This window comes from Hippocampus zosterae, chromosome 11, assembly GCF_025434085.1.
Source record: "Hippocampus zosterae strain Florida chromosome 11, ASM2543408v3, whole genome shotgun sequence".
Taxonomy (NCBI): Eukaryota; Metazoa; Chordata; class Actinopteri; order Syngnathiformes; family Syngnathidae; genus Hippocampus; species Hippocampus zosterae.
Window position 1 is genome coordinate 2,065,483 of NC_067461.1, and position 19,751 is coordinate 2,085,233.

Genomic DNA, 19,751 nt, shown 5'->3' on the forward strand with positions numbered 1-19,751 from the left:
TTTTAGGGGGCGGGGATGGGGGGGGGCGCTCTTTTGTCAAAACATGACTGGAACTCAAGTTGAAGTAAATGACAGCCGTGCCTTGAGATGCGAGTCAGAATTCTGTCCATACACTACACTTGTAACTCAAAACGTCCCCTCCCACCTGATTTATTTCAATTAATTTTTCCCAACGACTTGAATGACAATGCGATGAATACATTCCAGCCTACAACCCCCATAAAAATGTTTTTTTAAGGAAGGAAAGAAACGCACTCCATTAATTGTTACATCTGCAGTGGCATTTAGTGTATACACACTCCCCAAAAATGTTTTAGTAGTTGTGAAAGTGGCTACACACACACACACACACACACACACACACACACACACACACACACACACACACACACACACACACACACGGCTAGGCAGTCAGTACGACAGGTGCCAGTGCACCTGCAGTGTTGAGGAATGCGACTGATCCCAGTTTTGTTTTTCCAAACCTGGATCAGCAGGAAAGCGCCCGCCCGCAGATTAGATGTGACGTCCCACAATGCACCGGCGCTCTCGCAGGCCGAGCGGAAAAGTGCCAAAGAATCTGGCCGCCAGCCAGACTGAAATGATGGGATGGATCACCATGACGACACGCCGACCCTCCAATCTGGCCCGTGACAAGCCCACTGTTAGCGAGCGAGTATGCGCGCTCTCGCCCGTGTCTGTGAGATGTATTTTGGGACTGAAAGCTGCTTCTGAGAGGAGCAACCCCCCCCCCCCCTCCAAAAGGTTCACAGCTTTTGTGGCGTGGGCGCGTTTGTGTGTTTTAAAAAAAAAAGGCTTTGAGGTGGTGGGAAGAAGGCAAGCAAGTGAAAATGGCGTGAAAGCGGATGAGCACCAGAGAGCGTTTTCACTTTGTTCTTCTGCGGGTGTCTTTTCCTCCCCCGGCTTGGCGTCCTTGGCCCCTCCTCCTCCTTGGCGCCGTCCCAGAACTCGGCCAGAGTTTGGGAACGGGCCGCTCTGTGCGACCACACAAACATTCGCAGAGAGGAACGTTTCCGAGGAAGGCTCCCCATGTGTTTTCACTGCAGATTGTTGCAGCTGTTGTGAACGTTGCGACATCAATAAAGGATGGATTGTAGCGTTAGCTTAGCACGTTGGTGCTCCGGCTAACGGCTACGACTCGAACCGGTTTTCAGAATATGACAAAGGCCACAAATCTGGTGACGATGAACCGTACTCTGAAAGTCGCTTTTGTTTTTCCGAAAGCAAAACGGCTCAAGAAAAGGGCTGCCAGTGAAAGTCGGCATCTAACGTGATGCTAACTTTAGCCGAGTGACTTTTAAGTTGACCGTCGTGCTGCCGTGACGACGGCGAAGTCGCTCGACGCCGCGTGTCTGCTCGGTCTCATCAAGCGCGCGAGCGTTTTGCCGCTTTGCCCAACTTCTTGACTTGACACCACAATGGTGCCGTCTGTCCGTCTGTCTCGCTACACACTGCGACCATTCAGCAGCACGAGGGGGTTAAATGAGTTTTGGGACAAAATGTCACGTTTGTCCCGCGGACACTGACCCGAACCCTCCCAACCTTTTCCTGTTTTGTCACGAAAGTGACTCATCGAGCTGAGGCCGGGGCCGTTCATCGAATGGACGCTATTGATGATTTCCCGTTGGTCGGTCAGGATAAAAACAAAAGAGCCACATTTGTCTGAGAGCCACATTTGCAAATGCGTGGAGTACTCTTACCGGTCGTGTAGCATCCTTGTATTGGTGTGTGTGTGTGTGTGTGTGCAGGCTAAGATACTAATGGAGACCGTATCAAATATTGATTAGCGGGCACGAGTGCTAGCACAGCTTTGTTTCTTGCCGTCGCTCTTCTTGTTTATTCGCTTGCTCACCAAGTTGGCTGCTAATCAACCACCAACTGGTGACGATGTCATCTGGAGAGCTATTTCTGAAACGCTGTGACTCCTACCAGTCATCACTGACCTTCGTCTAGCTGTCTCCGATGAATTCTAATTCATGTCGAATGTGTGCGTTTAGGTCATGCTCGCGCCCTCGTTAGCGCCATTTGCTAATCACGTCCCGTTTGTCGACGGCTCGTCTTCGCCACATCTAATTAAAGACGCTGCTTTATCCCATCCCGACAGCGTGTCCCCCAAACGCCTCGTCAAGTCCAGGAAGGGAAAGAAGGTGCATGTTTGTTGTTGATGCATACATTGATTCTTGTTTTGGCAGTAAAGTGAGCCCTGGCTCGTAATGATGATGTCAGTTAAAAGAAAAGCAAAAGGGTGCTTTCATCTCGTTGTAAATCTCCGATGCTTTTAGTGTCCGCCGTGGGTTCGATCGCGGCGCCGCCCCATTGCGCATTTGGCGCATCCATCAATAGATTGAATCAGCGAAACCGCGGGGTTGGCTGCGTGCATTAGCGCTGGACCCTCCCCGCGCTAACCTAATTGTGCTAACACGAGAGCAAGTGTGCAGGCAGGGAGGAATCGTCTGTACAGTTTTTCAAATTGTCGGCTCACCCAAAATGGACGTGTTGGGTTTTTTTTCGCACTTGATGGGCGGGGGGGGGGGCACTCTGGACCCAATGCTATTTGGACACAAAACACTCCCGGTTTTCCAGCATTTTAAAGTTCACTCTCCAGGCCGTCCTGCCATTGAAAGGTGCTGTCAGGAAATGTTTGCGCCGCCAGAGCTGTTTTTCTTGACTGCATTTGTGGCCGTTATTTGGCGTCCTTTGCTTCCCGTGTGTGTGCACGCGTGCCTTGTACAGTAAGCGTGCTGTTGCGAGCGAGCAAAGCGCTTGGAGAGGCACTCGCGTGATGCTCGCCGCCGGGTTGCCATGGCGACCCACTGACACCGCCGCCTGTAAGATGCTGACGGAGGCGTGGGAGAGACTTTGGCTCTCGGAGACTTATTTGGTTCATTGTCATGTTTCATCGTCACATCACAGTCACCCGCCCCCCTACCCCCCACCGACCCCCCCACACACAGACCGGAGCATTTGCAAATCAAAGACGTTATTCTCAACGTTAAATTAGCCCTCCAAAATGATCTGATGAGGGTTCAACAATACAGTGTCAGGCAGTCAGAGATGGGAGGAGGGTTTTTAATCATCATAGTACGATTGTCACGTTTGCTGGTTTCAGTGTCGTTTGAACGTTTTTTTTTTGTAACGCCGCCTTCCAAGCGGGCTCCCACGCATTGCATGCTGGGATGATTGTCTCCCTGGAGACGCCCGCTTTTCACTCAGTCATGTGCCACTTTGGCACATGTAAATATTTTTTTTAAAAGGTGACTCATTTTTCCATTGTGTTTGTTGGTTTTTATTTTCCCCTCGTGTTTTCAGTTGTTCTTCCATGTATGAGAATGTCATCTTTTTTTCCTTTTTTGATCAAATTGTTTTTATTCTTGAATATGTGAACGTTTTCAGGCTGCTTTTGCCGTAGGATGATGTGAGGCAGGACTGTGGGCTCCCACAAAATGTTCCGTAAATTCATCAAGGGAGTTTCTTTGTTTGTTATTAATAGAAAGAAGCTGCTCTTGTGCAACAATACTCATCACTAGTGTTCCTTTACTCGTGTGTGTGAGTGTGTGTGTGTGTGTGAACTTGCGTGCGTTCCCCGTTGAGACTTTTTGCTGACCCAATTTTTTCAAAATCAAACATCTGCCGCGAGTGACCCACTTGACACACACACACCCTCGTCCAGTTTGAAACCTTTTCTCTCTTCTCTTAATTCATTCAGTATGAGCCAATTCTAGACCCCCTTTTTTTTTACCCCAAGTCATGGAAAAATTGAAAAAAATGATTATCTGCGAATGTCTTTGGGAGTCAATGAGAAGCCTCGTATTTTGTGTTCGAATTAAACGCCATCGACGGCACATTTCAACCATTTTGCTCGTTAACGATCCAATCTGCCCTCTGGCTTCTTTTTGAACTCATAAAGGGCGTCTCCTGGTGGTCCAATAATGTACTACATATGTAAATAAAGACCTCGCATGTTGTCAAGTGTACCGCACTCGGCGTCGCATCGGTTGGTGCTAACGTGTGACCTTGAATGACTGTTTGTGTTGTTTGAGGGGGATGCTAACAGTTCCTGACACCCCCCCCTCACCCTTTCCCCTGTGGCAGAAAAACAGAAAATGGGAGGTTCAAGCCACATTTCGATTGCGTTAGTTGATTGATTAGCATGAAGAAATATCTGGCGGACTAGCAATCCTGAGGAGCGAGCGTTGTTTCGCTGTGTCACCCCCTATTCCCCCCCCCCCTCTTCCCCCCCCCCCCCCCCCCCCCACACACACACACACACACACTTCAATCAGAAGTGGAAGATGAAGCTCTTCAACGACAGTGTGTAGTAGCGTGCTGTGGCCAAACGGGGGTGCGCTTGTCTCATTTGTCATCCCAGCAAGCTGTTGTTGCAGTGCTGGCCAATCATAATTCAACCCTAAGGTCACGTGACAGCCAAATATTGCTTTGTGTGTTTAGTGACGCTGAAGAGTTACACTACTTGGTATTGATTATGCACACTAAATCTATTTTTAAAAATGTCATCATGAATTGAAAATATTGATGGAATAGATGACATTCCATCTCAATTGAGTAATTTAATTAAGTGAATCTGCAAAAAAAAAAACATCTTAAAAAAAATCTGGTCATTTATTTAATATTCAATGAATGAATGAGTATCTTGTTGAACTAAATGTGGAAAATCGTTTTGGCTTGTTTGAGTGCAGGTTTGCCGAAGCAGCATCTGGCCGCCGCGTCGCCAAGGAAGGAAGGAAGGAAGCGGGCTAGGAAGGAAAAGACGCAGCGGGGTGTGCGGCATAGTGGCGTTGGAGTGGCGATGACGTCGGTAGCGGGCGAGTTGGAGCACATGGACATCCAGCAGACGTACAGCGAGGCCGTCAACAACCGCTGGGATGCCGACGACTGGGACAACGAGAACAGCTCGGCCAGACTCTTTGAACGCTCGCGCATCAAAGCGCTTGCAGGTAAGCGCGACGCGCCGGCTGGGCGGGGTGGGTGAGGGCGGGGGTGTCGATGAGGGGCGGGGGCCTCCTCCACGCTGTCAGCTAGCGGCACGCGTGGAAAGCTTGGATGAGTGTGTTCAGGTCATTCTAGTCCCCTCGCTAGTGGCACTTGGCAATTACTTTGTTTTTGGAGACCGCCCGTGTCCACAGACGCCTCGTCAAGTCACCGCTTCCTTTTTTACTTTGAGCCTTCTTGATGCTCGACTGATCATTAACCTCTTTATCGCTCCTTGCCCCCGCGTGTATGCTAAAGGACAATGAAGACGAGAGTCGTCTTGTCAGCGTGCCAAAAATTCGTGTGCGAGCGTTGCCAACGTTGAAGTGCGTTTGTCCGCTTCAAGTCCCGCGAAGCTCCGTCGCCATCCGTGTGAGCTTGTGTGCGCGTGACGCTCGGCTGCGGTGTGCTGCCTCACTGAATAATTCACAATCTTCTCAAATATGCACGAGGACCCGTAGTGTGTGCGTGCACACGCATATCGTTGCTGTATTTAATCCGCTAATGGAAGTACTGCAGGTTATTGGCCTCATTGTTCTTCGGTGTACCTAAATTGGGGCTGTTCAAGACCACTTTTCCCCCCCACGCAGATGCTAGTTCAAGCGTTCCTTCTTTATGTACTCACCGGTACGGTGTACTGATACCTCTCATGCATTTGATACCTCAAATTTCATTTAACACGATGACAAAATATTGTCAACAAAACGTCCACGTTCTGATTATTCATGTGTCAGATTTCCCCATTACAGTGCCACCTACTGGCTAGCACCCTCAATGTCGGATTTCCTTTGCCTTAGGTTTCAGTGTCTGGTATCGGTAGCCTCCACGAGTACCAGATACCAAAACTAAGGCCGGATCCGGGATAGATACTCACCTGTTCTTACAAAAAAAAATGTTCATGGATCAGTGTGAGCAGCTGTATTTTCAACCATCTGACCAAAGATGGACTCCTGGCTGTTGAGGAAATCGGACCCCCCCCCCCCCCCAAAAAAAAATTGCCCTGGCTTGAGTACGACTGGGCGATGTGGCCTTTAATTCATAATTGATGTATAATTCCAAACATAGTCGCTCAGGTGACTTTAATTAAATTTTAACTCGTCAAGAATGTAATTTCCCGAAAAAGTCCACCTGATGTTCTATTTTGTGTTCCACGTGATGTATTTGAATGATTGCACGGTAAAAAGTGTGTGCTAAAAACCAGCCGTCGCCAAGGAAACCGAGCCGGGCCAATTCCACACAGGCGGCTGCAGAGTGCTCGTTCCACTTCCTGTGTGTGTGCGCGTCGACAGGAAGTTGTCCCGAGTTTCACCAAGTTCACCACCTTGGCAGGAAGTGGCTGCTGGGTCTCTCCTGATGGCAGTTGTTGTTGTTGTTGGTGTCCACACAGGAATGTCTTTGTGTATATGTGGGGGTTGGGGGGGGGCAGCAGGGCAGTGTTGGTTAGCACGGTGGCGTCAAATTCAGCAGGCCCGTCGGAAATGTGGCTGCCCTTGGCCTTGAAAGTTGCTCACAGCTGGAAAGGTTTTAGCCGAGTCCGGTTCAAAGCTTCCATTATTTTTGATTTTATCCAGTTTCAGACACCCCCCCCCCCAAAAAAAATCATTTAAACCAGAATTGGTGCGCTTTCTGCCACCGCCGAGTCCTTTTTTCATTGGTTAGGTGTGGAAGGAGGTCTGGCCCCAGCTTCTTGGCCCACAAAGGCAACTTCATGTGTCTTGCAAATCGCCTTCCCTTTTAACAAGGCCGGCCATCTTGCAAGTATTTTGACTTCCCAATCCAGGCCTCCTTGAAAATCAATTTCAAAAAGAATATCCCGAAGGATTATTTGCCGGTTTCTAATTTGAAAGCAAATTCTTCCCGCTCGTTTTGTATGCCATAACGTACGGCGATGGTGCATTTATACAAATTTGACACCCCTGTTATTGATAGTGGCCTTGCATCGCTCTTGCACAGCTTTTGAGTAGAAGATCAAGTTGAGGATTCGACTCCCAACCCATGCAGGAGACAAATCGTCAAGTCGTACCGGTCATACTCGATAGAATTTGCGTAGATTTGATGTAAACGCGGGAGCTACAGGAGTGTAAATTGTGTGCGGCGATCGTGAGAAAAGTCAAAATGCAATTTCGGGGAGTGTCATAAAGCCACTGATGTTCAACTTCACTAACAGGTCTTCGTAAATAAATGATAGTGTTGCTATCAAAGGCACTTTATCAGTCCTGTTTTATCTGTGTGCAACAATTTTACATCCTAAAATGAGTCATCAAAGTACAGGCTGGGCCGGTCCTTGTTTCTATTTGTCAAATACGAACGCGGCAACCCCCTCCGGCGGCATTCGGCTTGAAGGATTTTGTCTTTTTGCTTTGCGCACTTGAGGCCATTTGACCGCAGCCAAATATTTGGAAGCGCATCCCCTCAGGTCACAAGTCTCCCAACGTGTGGATAAATGACTTTCTTTCTCCTCGAACGGTATGAAAATAATTCCACTCCTTACGTATGTTTGAGAGGAGGACTTCTTGTCGCTAGTTGCTTCAGCCCAAATGCTCAGAAATAAGATCGTTTGCCAACATCGGCTTTTCTTTCATGTGGAACAAAATGAGCAAATTTCTGTCACGCAAGGAAAAGTTGGAGAACCCCCGTTGGGGAAACACATGAAAAATCTCCAGTTCCAGTATAAAAAAAGTGTGGCGAGTATAATTTCTCAGTCTTGCGCTGCGTATGAATGGACACGTTGGGTCAGCGTGGCCCCCCAGGGGGCTGAGCCACGAGGAAGCCGGATGACGACAGGAAACGCGGCGTGACGCTCGGCGCCAGGCCAACGCATTCTTCCGACTTCGTCGAACATCTGCTGTCTGTTTGCGCGGCTCTCTGACCTTTCACCTCGGCACCCGTCGCCATCTTTGCCTCGTATTGTTGCGGTCGCCAATGCTAAGCTAAGTAGCTCAGACAAAGTTCTCAGATTAGCAACAAAACACGCGGGCATTGCTAACTGGTTAGTCCTGCTTGTGATCCTGCTCGCGTAGTCATTCTGGCAATTCTAGCGCACTTGCTAATAAATATAAATACACTTACACTACGTTAGCGGCCTTGCTAATAAACAAACTCCCCATGAATGTCATTAAACACGCCATAAACAGTTTGCTGATGAGAATGCGAGTAAATACGGCCCATTTTATTGAAAACATTAACCATGCTAGTGTTAATGCTAACACACATCAGACATGTTAGCTAACCGAGTCATCATGCTTCTATAAAGTGTTGCAGTCGTATTATTTAGATTTTATCTCGAGAAGCAAGATGGTTAGCAGTCACTTTGTGCTGCTAGCCTCTGGAGAGCTAACACGCGGGTGTGGATATGTTATTGCTAACTGGTTAGTCCTGCTTGTGATCCTGCTAGCATAGTCATTCTGGCAATTCTAGCGCACTTGCTAATAAATATAAATACACTTAAACCACGTTAGCGGCCTTGCTAATAAACAAACTCCCCATGAATGTCATTAAACACGCCATAAACAGTTTGCTGATGACAATGCGAGTAAATATAACTCATTTTATCGAAAACATTAACCATGCTAGCGTTAATGCTAACACACATCAGACATGTTAGCTAACCGAGTCATCATGCTTCTATAAAGTGTTGTAGTCGTATTATTTAGATTTTTGTCTCGAGAAGCAAGATGGTTAGCAGTCACTTTGTGCTGCTAGCCTCCGGAGAGCTAACCGCTAACGTGACAGATTGAAAGCCCGCTGACGTCCAGTCGGGTGAACTTCACCCTCAGCACATCTGTCAATTATCGACTTTGTTTCGTCACCCTGTTGCCGAGGACGGAAGCAAAGTGGCGTTGGCGAACGTTTTCACTCGCGGGCGCTGCATTTGATCGTCACGCCGCCTAAACACGCATGACTTGGCCAAACGCCTCCGCCATTGAACCGCGCCGCCATGAAAAAGTCAATCGTCCACCGTTTGTACGCTTTAAATCACAACCTCGTCAAACAGGAAGTGGCGGAGCGGCTCAGACAGGAAGAAGATTTACGCGCGCGCACAAACAAGTCAGTCAGCGGCACTAAAATTAGCAGCCAAACGTCGTCAGGATGTTTGGACTCGGGGCTGGCTGTCAGGAAAGGTCTGTCCGTCCATCCGGCCGCTGGCTGCTTCCTCTTTTGCGCTCGCTCGCTCGGCTTCACATCGATCACGCCCATGTCGACTTTTTTTCACCTCTAACCTATCAGTTTGATCATTAACGCTCTTATCGTTTACGCTCTTATCATTTTCATTGCTATCCTTTCACGTTCTTATCATCTTATCGTTGTAAATTTCCCCAGTGTGGGACGAATAAAGGATATCTTATCTTAACACGAAGCAGGTTGTTTGACTTGTTTTCGTCAACAGTGCGATGTTTCCTCCTCGGTGGAGGTTATGACACTTGGGCGCGCCAGTCATCAAAAGTTGCTACAAAAAAAACGAATACAAGTGGCATTTTAATAGGCAAAAAACTTTTCTTTGTTAAAAAAAAAATTTACCCTTAATATCGGGTTTAAAGTTTTCAATAACAAAAAAACATTTAATACGAGTAACGTCATTTGAAATTTATTTAAATTTTCCAAAGTTATATTTAAAAATCAAGAGTCACATGAATAATAAAATAAATAACGTTGTAATTGAACTTTTTAAAATGTCTATTTTAAAACATATTTGAAAAAGTGACGGGAAGAAGTCATCTTTTTAAATGGTGAGGTCGTGCCTTTTCCTTTGTTTTTTTTTTCCCCTTTCTGCCTCGGATCCGCCTCTTATGCAAATGAGACACTTTGTGATTGGCTGGGAACTCCGAGCGGCCGCTCCCAAAGCACCGCCCACCCCTGCGGAGGTGTTTTCAGTCTGGATCTTTTTCAGTGAACGAGCGAGCGCCTTGCTGGAGGACAAACGCCTTCCTCCCCTCCTTCCTTCCTTTCTTTGCTTCTTTCTTGAGGCTCCCTCCATCTTTTCCTCCCTCCGTCTGCGGCGGCTCTCCTGGCGTTCGTCGCCATTCTTCCTTGTGGCGGGCGAGTTGAATGAAGACTGTCGCTGCTGCCTTGTGCACACATGGATGCTCACACATGGACCGAAGCTCGTGAATCCTTGGACTTGATCTGGAACTCGATCGCCTCGGCGTGAAGATTTGTCCCCCCCCCCCCACCTCCCCCCCTCTCAATTAATTCCTTTTTGTTTTGAATTTCCCGTGGATGCTTGCCTCGAACCAGCATAAAAGTTTGAGTTTGAGTATGGAGCTCCAGAGCGCCAGCAGCACCTTCTCTGCTTCCCTGTCCCCCACGCTGGACTACGCCGGGCCCCTTCCCCCTTCTTCACCTTCGGGGGTCGCCGGCCCTTCCCACGGCCGCAGCCGGAGCCCCGTGCGGGCGTCTAGCCCGGGGCCCGGTGGCGGGGGCGGCGGCGGCTTCTCGGGCCAGGCGGCCTTCAACTACAACCAGCTGGAAGGTCGCTTCAAACAGCTGCAAGGTAAGATGGACGCAGATGTGTTTGCTTTCTTTGGGAAGAAAGAAGGCGGGAGGACCTTTTTCCGCAATTTCTTCTCTTCTGGTTTTGAGCTTTGCCGATTTCAAAAAAATGAGCAACGTCCAACTTCTTAAAGCAAGAAAGCGACCGCAAAGGAATGGAGAAAGAATCCGTCTTTTTCTCTCTCCATCTTCAGACGAGGCCATGTTCTGGCGGTGTTGGATTACCAAATTCACCAGTTTCAAGTCCCGCTCCTTCGTCTCGGTCTACAACTTTAATCACTAGGTTGGGAGATGTTCTAACCTAGCGGCTAATATCTTAGAACCTGAAGTCTTTCGTCCCCAATGTTGTCGAACTACAAACGCTTCTTTTGCCCACTGACTGCTTTCTACTCCTTCATCATTGGGCGCCATGTTGCGTTGCCGCTTGATGACGTCCCGGTCGGATAAACGGGACCCGAGTGTCCACACTGCTGCAGTCGCATCGGATACATTTCGCAGTGACATCCATGAAAAAAAGAATGGGAATTGAACTTCAGTGTGAAGATAGTCATCTTTTTATTTTATTTTTTAGGTTTCAAGACCTTAGCCGCTAGCTTTTAAGGCCTTAGCTGCTAGCAAATTTTGTTTCGCTTGTGAGACATTAACCACTCGGAAGTCGGCAGCTTCCAGGACTTCAGCTGCTTGCTTTTGTAAGAGTTGAGTCAAATGTGTGGCGTTGTTGTTGTTTTATTTTTTTCACCCCCCCCCACCCCCCTTGCTCGCACATCTGGAGAGAAGAGAATGTTGTGGCGTGTTCTAAAATGACTTGAGTGGCTGCAGAAGTGAAAGTCGAACTTGGACATTTGAGTCATGAAGAGGAATCCTGAAACAATAAATGTCTTGAATGAGTCACACACGCGTTGAGACTCCTTCAGATTTAGCCGGGCTCCTGCAACGGGCTCTTCTGTCTCCTCTTCATCAAGCTTCTGAGACCCAACCCCTCTTGTCAATCAGCTGTCAATCAAGCTGTCAATTGCGTAACCAAACAGGGGCGGGCTGATTGTTGTTCTTGTGAGACACGGTTGGAAATAACATCCAATTCAGGCCGTGGCGTCCCAAAGTCGATCCACATGGATGCCTGACAGCTTTTGCGCCTCACATCCCGGCAGCTCTTATTTAGCGGAAGGTTAATGGATGCTCGAGGTCGTAACTTGAACCTTGAAAGTTGCTTCTCCTTCTCTCTCTCTCCCGCTTCTTCTCGTCCTCCTTCGACGTCTGCGTCTTCACTCACTCAATATTTGTCCCAAGTTCCCGAATGGCACAACCTCAACTTGGTTTCTTGACCTTTGTCCCTTTCCCAAGCATCGGCAGGCTTAGCCCCGAATTTCAAAATAAAACGACTTCATGTGTGTGCGTGTGTGTGAAAATACATTTCTATATGATATATAAATTTTGCAATTTTGAGTTGTAAATGAAGGTCAGTGCTTGAGGGCCCGGGCACGCTTCACGATGGGAGTCACAAAGACGACCCCCGAACAAGAGCGACACGCCCCCTTGTGAAAGCCAGCCCTCGCTTCCTCTCATTGTTGTCTCACGGCAGCCCATTAGATCACAGCTCGCTGCTCCGCTCGTCCGCCGAGCTGTTAATGTAGGCGAAGGGGGCGTGTCTTGACGCGATCAGCTGACCTGGCGCTTGTCCTCGTCGCTCTTCCTCCCTCGCGGGGCTCCTCATCCATCTTTCATGACCGCCGCCGCCGCCGTCGCTCGGCCTTTGAGATGAGATGCAAAGAGGGGGAGGCTGCTCCTCTCGGATATCCGCACCCCCCAAAGACGGGGCCAAAGAGCTTCAAGTGCAGGGCGTGTCCCTCTGTTTTGAAGGAATCTGAGAGCTGAAGTCCACAAACAAGAACCTGGTGTTGTTTCCCGGGGAGGGACTTCAGATATTGCATTATGGAGTGGGGGGGGGGGGGGGCAGTTTTAAAAACGTATTTGGGAGTGAATGACTTAATAAGTACGATACTGCTAAAAAATGGCAGAAAGTTGATCATTGATCACGTTGACGCGGCCCAACCGGGTGTCCGGCGGACAAGTTTGCTCAACGTCGGGTTGGAAATGTTTGACCCGAGGAGTTGCAAATAGTTTGTCTCATTGACGCTTTAGCGACCCGAAAGACGTGCGGAGTTGCTCTCGGCAGCTGAGTTGTGCACTTTGAGCCCTCCTTTGATCAGACAAATTTGACTAAAATGGGCGGCCCCGTAGCCAAGTGGTTAGCACGTCGGCTTCACAGTGCAGAGGTACCGGGTTCGATTCCAGCTCCGGCCTCCCTGTGTGGAGTTTGCATGTTCTCCCCGGGCCTGCGTGGGTTTTCTCCGGGTGCTCAGGTTTCCTCCCACATTCCAAAAACATGCGTGGCAGGCTGATTGAACACTCTAAATTGTCCCTAGGTGTGAGTCTGAGTGCGAAAGGTTGTTCGTTTCTGTGTGCCCTGCTATTGGCTGGCAACCGATTCAGGTTCTCCCCGGGCCTGCGTGGGTTTTCTCCGGGTGCTCCGGTTTCCTCCCACATTCCAAAAAAAACATGCATGGCAGGCTGATTGAACACTCTAAATTGTCCCTAGGTGTGAGTGTGAGCGTGGATGGTTGTTCGTCTCTGTGTGCCCTGCGATTGGCTGGCAACCGATTCAGGGTGTCCCCCGCCTACTGCCCGGAGACGGCTGGGATGGGCTCCAGCAACCCCCGCGACCCTAGTGAGGATCAAGCGGTACGGAAGATGAATGAATGAATGAATGAATGAATGTTCATTTATTCAAGGAAAATGGATTCAAATGGGAAATCCTGAAAACAACCTTCCGAGATAGCGCCCCCTTTGACCGCCAAAACCAAATCCCCTAGCCCCAGTGTAACCTCCGTATCCTGAAGTTTCTCAATGCCGCCATTGAGAAGGACGAGTTTGCCCACGTGAGCTTCTGCAAAATGAGGCTGCAACGGCAACAAGGGCCAGACATTCTCGCCACTTAACTCCTGACATCGCAACATCCCCAGCAGAAGGCGGCCATTGTCCAGCCGCTAGCTGCCAAGGTGACACCAGGAGGGAAGTGATCGAGGACCACGCCGTCTGGCTCAAACCAGTGTGTGTGTGTGTGTGTGTGTGTGTGTGTGCTGTACAATGAAAGAGGTCTTTGATGGAAGTCGCCCACTGTGCACGCTTCTGGCTACTCAGTGGAGGAGGGGCTTAGAGCCAAGACTTAGACAAACAGCAGAAAGTGAAAGTTCAAAAAAGCAAAAGGGTGTGTGTGTGGGTGTCACGATCTGGAATCCGCATGTTTGTTGTCTGTTTGGTTTTTTTTTTTGGGGGGTGAGAATCACAAACCATGCAAATGAGTAGTTTTGTGTTTCATGGGGCGTCATCGAATTTTGCTGCCATGCGTCACGCATATGCGATGGGAAAATAAAACTAGAGTGGCCCGGTAGTCCAGTGGTTAGCACGTCGGCTTAACAGTGCAGAGGTACCGGGTTCGATTCCAGCTCCGGCCTCCCTTGTGGGGACATGTTCTCCCCGGGCCTGCGTGGCTTTTCTCCGGGTGCTCCGGTTTCCTCCCACATTCCAAAAACATGCGTGGCAGGCTGATTGAACACTCTAAATTGTCCCTAGGTGTGAGTGTGAGTGCGAATGGTTGTTTGTTTCTGTGTGCCCTGCGATTGGCTGGCAACCGATTCAGGGTGTCCCCCGCCTACTGCCCGAAGACGGCTGGGATAGGCTCCAGCACCCCCCGCGACCCTAGTGAGGATCAAGCGGCTCGGAAGATGAATGAATGAAAAATAAAACTAGTCTGCAATTTAGAGATGACTTCTTCAGACTTTTTTTTGTGGGTCTCCTGGTGATAAAGATGCCTGCCACTTTTATATTGCTTCGTGAAACTGAGAGCGGGCGTTGAATTTTGCGAACATTTCTGTCGTGGCTCCCAATAGTCCTCCGACTTTGCACTAAAATGGCCGATTTGCCGGGTCTTCCCAGGCATGCGTTCGACAGGCTCTTTTGTTGCCTAAATTGGCTTTCGGAGCCGAATTGTGATTAATCTTATAATTAATTTCTGATTCACATGCTGTTGTTTCGCACAGTGGGAAATACACAAAAACAAGTACATCACACATGTATACCATAAAAACATTTTTACATCGGCGGTGTTGACAACTGTTAGCATTGAAAAAAAAGCCAAGTCAATGACAAGTGGCGTTCCTCAAGTCTCAATACCTGGCCCCTAAGAGTTGTTCAGCACATCGAACGATTCAATGCATAAAGATGGATTTTTGGTCGCGGAAAATTTGGAAATGAACATGAACACCCTCAAAATTATTTGTCATGAAAACGGTAAGAAGAGGAAAAAAAAAATTGTCGGAGTGTCCATGTACCACCTGCTGGCTCGCAAACCCAGATGAATAATTCAAGGAGCTGGTAAATGTTCCAAAAGGGATTGGTTTCTGTCACACGTCGGGCTGCTTGAGTTGAGTTGACAACTTGATGCTGTGACTGACTGAGGCCTCCGGTTGCCACGGTAGCAGGGACAAGCGGCAACAACAGAAGCTTGTCACCAGCTCGCGCTGCTGCTGCTGCTTCTGCCGCGTCTTTTACTGGTTGTCCCACCAGACGATGTGAATGAGCGACCTCATTGACGCGTATTTGAGCCTCGCGACAGCACAATAACACGCACACGCCGCTTCGTTAGCACCACGGTGCTAATTCCAAAGCTGCTTTGTGTGCTCCGCGCTACGGAATGTCACTCGCACGCACATAAACGCCATTGCTCGTATCAAGAACGTAAAGGTGAAGTTAGCCCCTCTTGAAGTTTACATTAAAAAAAAAAAAGATCGACAAAATAAAATGGAATTTAAAATTGTAAATAGGGATGTTCCAATTCTATTTTTTGCACCCGAGTCCAAATCACCTTATTGAAAATCCCATAGGTGGGCTAGTGTTAATTAGCATAGATGTTAGCCTCATTCTAAACGTGCTCCTGGGGAAGCAAGACATCCAAACAGCGGCAATGAATCGTGCGGCATCTCGGCACTGCCCGGCGTGTTATGAGCTTTTTATGAAAAAAAAAGAAAGAAAAGCACGGCCACCAACCCTGAAACGCCATATAGTGACGACTCATTTTCAGCCCCGTGCAGGCGCAGGCTCAAAGCTAGCGCACCCGCATTACGCAACGGCCGCACGTAACGTGACTAACTTCTTCTCTATGTGATGACATCACCGCGGCGAGGGCGAATTTGGTGCGTCCGTTTCATACCAGACCCTCGTTGACGGGGGGATCGGTCGCCGCGGTAACGACACGCACGTGTCCGTCGTTTGTGTGAGCGGGCTGAGATTTGGACTCCGCGGGCCTCTCGTGGGACATCAGGAATGTTGGAATGCTGCAATTGCTAGAGGCTGTTTTGCCATGACCGCATCATGAGTGTTTTGTGTGTGTGTGTGCGCGTGCGTGGGTGTGTTTGGATAGTGTCATGTGACTCGGTGTGAGTTGGAAACATACATACAAGAGCCATGCGAGTGGATCCAGATGTTGGAGGCAAACTCGCTGGTCTCTCTGTGTCAGTCAGTCACCCGAGCGGACGCCAAGGCGAGACCCGGACGGCCTCTTTGCAACGCTAGCTTCTTTGAAAAGACGCGCGCAAGCTTTTGCTAATCCAAGACAAACTTTGCAGAGCAACTGGCACCCTTAAAAATAATTCGCTCTCCGAGTGCTACTATAAGAGGCCAAATTGGGGGGGGGAGCATAGCTGGCCCAAGTATTTATGTGATTATTTTCATTCATTCATTCATCTTCCGAGCCGCTTGATCCTCACTAGGGTCGCGGGGGGTGCTGGAGCCTATTCCAGCTGTCTCCGGGCAGTAGGCGGGGGACACCCTGAATCGGTTGCCAACCAATCGCAGGGCACACAGAGACGTGTGATTATTTTCATAGGCCTTTTGTTTTTTTTAAATCAGATTTTTACATTTCCGTGCCTTGATTCAAAAAACGGCACAGAATGCACAAGCATATATGCTCGATGTGGACATGCAAAACGCGTCTTTGCTGAGACTAAGGGACGCTCCGTTTCCAGGAATCGAGTCGAGATCGGAAGAAAGTGTGGCAAAGTCATGAGTGAATGCATCCCAACCTACGACCAGCATGTTTGTGCTTTAGGGGGGGACTGGGGTGAGTTGTGACCTTCATGAAAGAATCCGGTTGGTGGATATCAGATGGGGGCGGGGCTTAGCCTATCGGCGAGGTCCACCCCCACAAACGTGTGTGTGTGTGTGTGTGTGTGTATGTGTGTGTGTGCGTGCGTGTGTGTGTCCGCGGTGGAATGCGTGTGCAATCTCATGATGCGCCACAATTGTTGCTTCTGTTTGCCCAAAGTGAAGTGACGAGTAACTCTCGCCTCGTGAGCCTCACGCTACACGTTAGCTGCCGGCTCTGTGTGTGTGTGTGTGTGTGTGTGTCATGCTAAGCATCTCAGTCAATATTGTGTCTGTGTGTGTGTGTGTGTGTGTTGTGTGTCTGCGTGCTGGCATGTTTGTCTTCCGGTCATTTTGTGCGTATGTCATTGTCTGTTTGTGTATGTGTGTATCTTTACTTTGTACATGTTTGCTTTCCTGTCTGTTTGTGTACATTATATGGTTGTGTGTGTGTGTGTGTGTGTGTGTGTGTGCGCGCGCGCTAACGTCAAGATATTGCGTTCTGTATTTTCTATCGCCATGGAGACAAACGTCCACGCCCATGTCTGCTTTGTGCGTTTCCTCGGGTTGAGGTCACGGCCCAACTCGGTGCGGGTGTGTTATAGCCCACGACACACACACACACACACACACATCCCAAATCAATTAAGCGCCGTCTCCTCTTTCGCACAGCGATGCTTCCTGTACATTCAGCAGTCAAGGAAATTCAATCCTTTGACTTTGTCCGATACGTGTGAAAAAAGCCAGTGGATCTGATTTGGGGCTGATTCAGAGTTTCCGGCAAATTGGCCTCGCGTCGAACGTCTCAACCGCTTTTTTTCCCCAGAAAAGACGACAATCCCCGAATCATGTTGACATGACCTTGTGTCTTGTTTGTTGTTTTCCTGCCTGGCTTATTATTTTTTTTTTTTCTATCCCGGAAAAGCAGCACAATGCCTGTCATGACGTCGCTTGACAACTTCCTGTGTGCACGCACACACACTTGATAACACTCGCTCTTTTTAATTTTTTTACAGAGCTATATTTGACACACACACACACACACACAATGTTTCACTAGCGCGCGCTGTCGCAGGCGCGCACACTCTGCCTCCTCTCACACACAGCCTCACCTTCACTGACACCCAATCAGGCTGCGAATGACTTCTAAACACCTTCTCGATCTCCTGCGAGAGAGTGCGTGTGTGTGTGTGTGTGTGTGTGTGTGTGTGTGTGTGTGTGTGTGTGTGTGTGTGTGTGTGTGTGTGTGTGTGTGCTTGTATGACTATTCTTGTGAGGACCACTGTGATTATAAGACCAACGTAGTGAGGACATTTTTGAGAAGTGAAGACATTTAGGCCAGTCCTCACAAGTTTTTCATTCTAAAGTGTGTGTGTGCGCGTATGTGTGTGTGTGTGTGTGTGTGTGTGTGTGTGTGTGTGTGTGTGTGTGTGTGTGTGTGTGTGTGTGCGCATTTCTGGAAGTCTCTCTCAGACAGGAAGCCCCTCCCTCACATGGACACTCACATGCACACCAGGGAAACAATGCACCCCGAGCAACAGGGAAACAATGCCCCCCCCCCCCCCCAAGAAACATTTGAAACGTTAGCGCGAGGTGAATCGGAAGTGACGCGGCGCTCCGTTTTTGTGTCTCAGACGAGCGCGAGGCGGTGCAGAAGAAGACGTTCACCAAATGGGTCAACTCTCACCTCTCCCGGGTTTCCTGCCGCATCACCGACCTCTACGTGGACCTTCGGGACGGACGCATGCTCATCAAGCTGCTGGAGGTCCTCAGCGGCGAGAGGCTGGTACGCATGCGTGCGCGCTGCAGTTGAGGTATCGCAGAATTGCTTCAAAGTTGTCCCGGTTGTCCGTCGTCAGCCCAAGCCCACCAAAGGCCGCATGAGGATCCACTGCCTGGAGAACGTGGACAAGGCCCTGCAGTTCCTCAAGGAGCAGCGCGTCCACCTGGAGAATATGGGCTCGCACGACATCGTGGACGGCAACCACCGCCTCACGCTGGGCCTCATCTGGACCATCATCTTGCGCTTCCAGGTTAGGCGCCCGCTTGAAATGCTTATCAAGTGCCCCCCCCCCCCCCCCCCCCCCCGAGTCCTCGTTTGCGGTCTCGGTTTTGGTCGATGATGTCGACGGGGAGCCTTGACGTGTGTGCGCGCGTGTGCTTCAGATCCAAGACATCAGCGTGGAGACGGAAGACAACAAAGAGAAGAAGTCGGCCAAGGATGCTCTGCTGCTCTGGTGTCAGATGAAGACGGCCGGGTGAGTGCTGGCGCAATCGAAGTCGAGTCGCTCAAGCGCCGCTCTGCCACTCCGTTGATTTCGCAGCTTGGTGACAAGTTGTAAGTGAAATGTTGTTTTGCAGATATCCAAACGTGAACATCCACAACTTCTCCACCAGCTGGAGGGACGGCATGGCCTTCAACGCCATCATCCACAAACACAGGTAACGATTTTTTCAGATGGACACTCCCCGCTTGTCCATTGATAAGATGATACCACGTTCCGTGATGACCTTTGACCTGCTGCGTAAAAATGTTTATTTTTGGGAGTTTTGAAAAAGATTGCATCCCTCTAGGGCGGCCCGGTAGTCCAGTGGTTAGCACTTCGGCTTCACAGTGCAGAGGTACCGGGTTCGATTCCAGCTCCGGCCTCCCTGTGTGGAGTTTGCATGTTCTCCCCGGGCCTGCGTGGGTTTTCTCCGGGTGCTCCGGTTTCCTCCCACGTTCCAAAAACATGCGTGGCAGGCTGATTGAACACTCTAAATTGTCCCGAGGTGTGAGTGTGAGTGCGAATGGTTGTTCGTCTCTGCGTGCCCTGTGATTGGCTGGCAACCAATTCGGGGTGTCCCCCGCCTGCAGCCCGAAGACAGCTGGGATCGGCCCCCGCGACCCTAGTGAGGATCAAGCGGCTCGGAAGATGAATGAAAGGATGAATGCATCCCTCTACCCCATTATTGAGCTTCACGGAAACTGCTTTCCCTTCCAATGTTGGATGCTTTCTTTTGTGATGGACTGAAATTTGAACTTTGACCCCACGAAATGACATTAGCCATCA

The 19,751-nt window shown here is 49.4% G+C and overlaps 1 protein-coding gene across 4 annotated transcripts in view; it reads left to right on the top strand.

The window, feature by feature from the left end:
• sptbn1 (spectrin, beta, non-erythrocytic 1) overlaps window positions 1-19,751 on the top strand; it is a 46,529-nt gene that overhangs the window by 7,749 nt on the left and 19,029 nt on the right. For 2 of the 4 annotated variants that reach the window (XM_052080687.1, XM_052080688.1), the window contains exons 3-7: window positions 4,719-4,976; window positions 18,333-18,484; window positions 18,558-18,731; window positions 18,865-18,956; window positions 19,060-19,140. In XM_052080687.1, coding sequence (XP_051936647.1) covers window positions 4,719-4,976; window positions 18,333-18,484; window positions 18,558-18,731; window positions 18,865-18,956; window positions 19,060-19,140 — 757 coding nt within the window. Of the gene's footprint in view, window positions 1-4,718; window positions 4,977-9,883; window positions 10,502-18,332; window positions 18,485-18,557; window positions 18,732-18,864; window positions 18,957-19,059; window positions 19,141-19,751 lie in introns of those variants that run through there. The other 2 variants (XM_052080689.1, XM_052080690.1) reach the window with 1 other exon arrangement.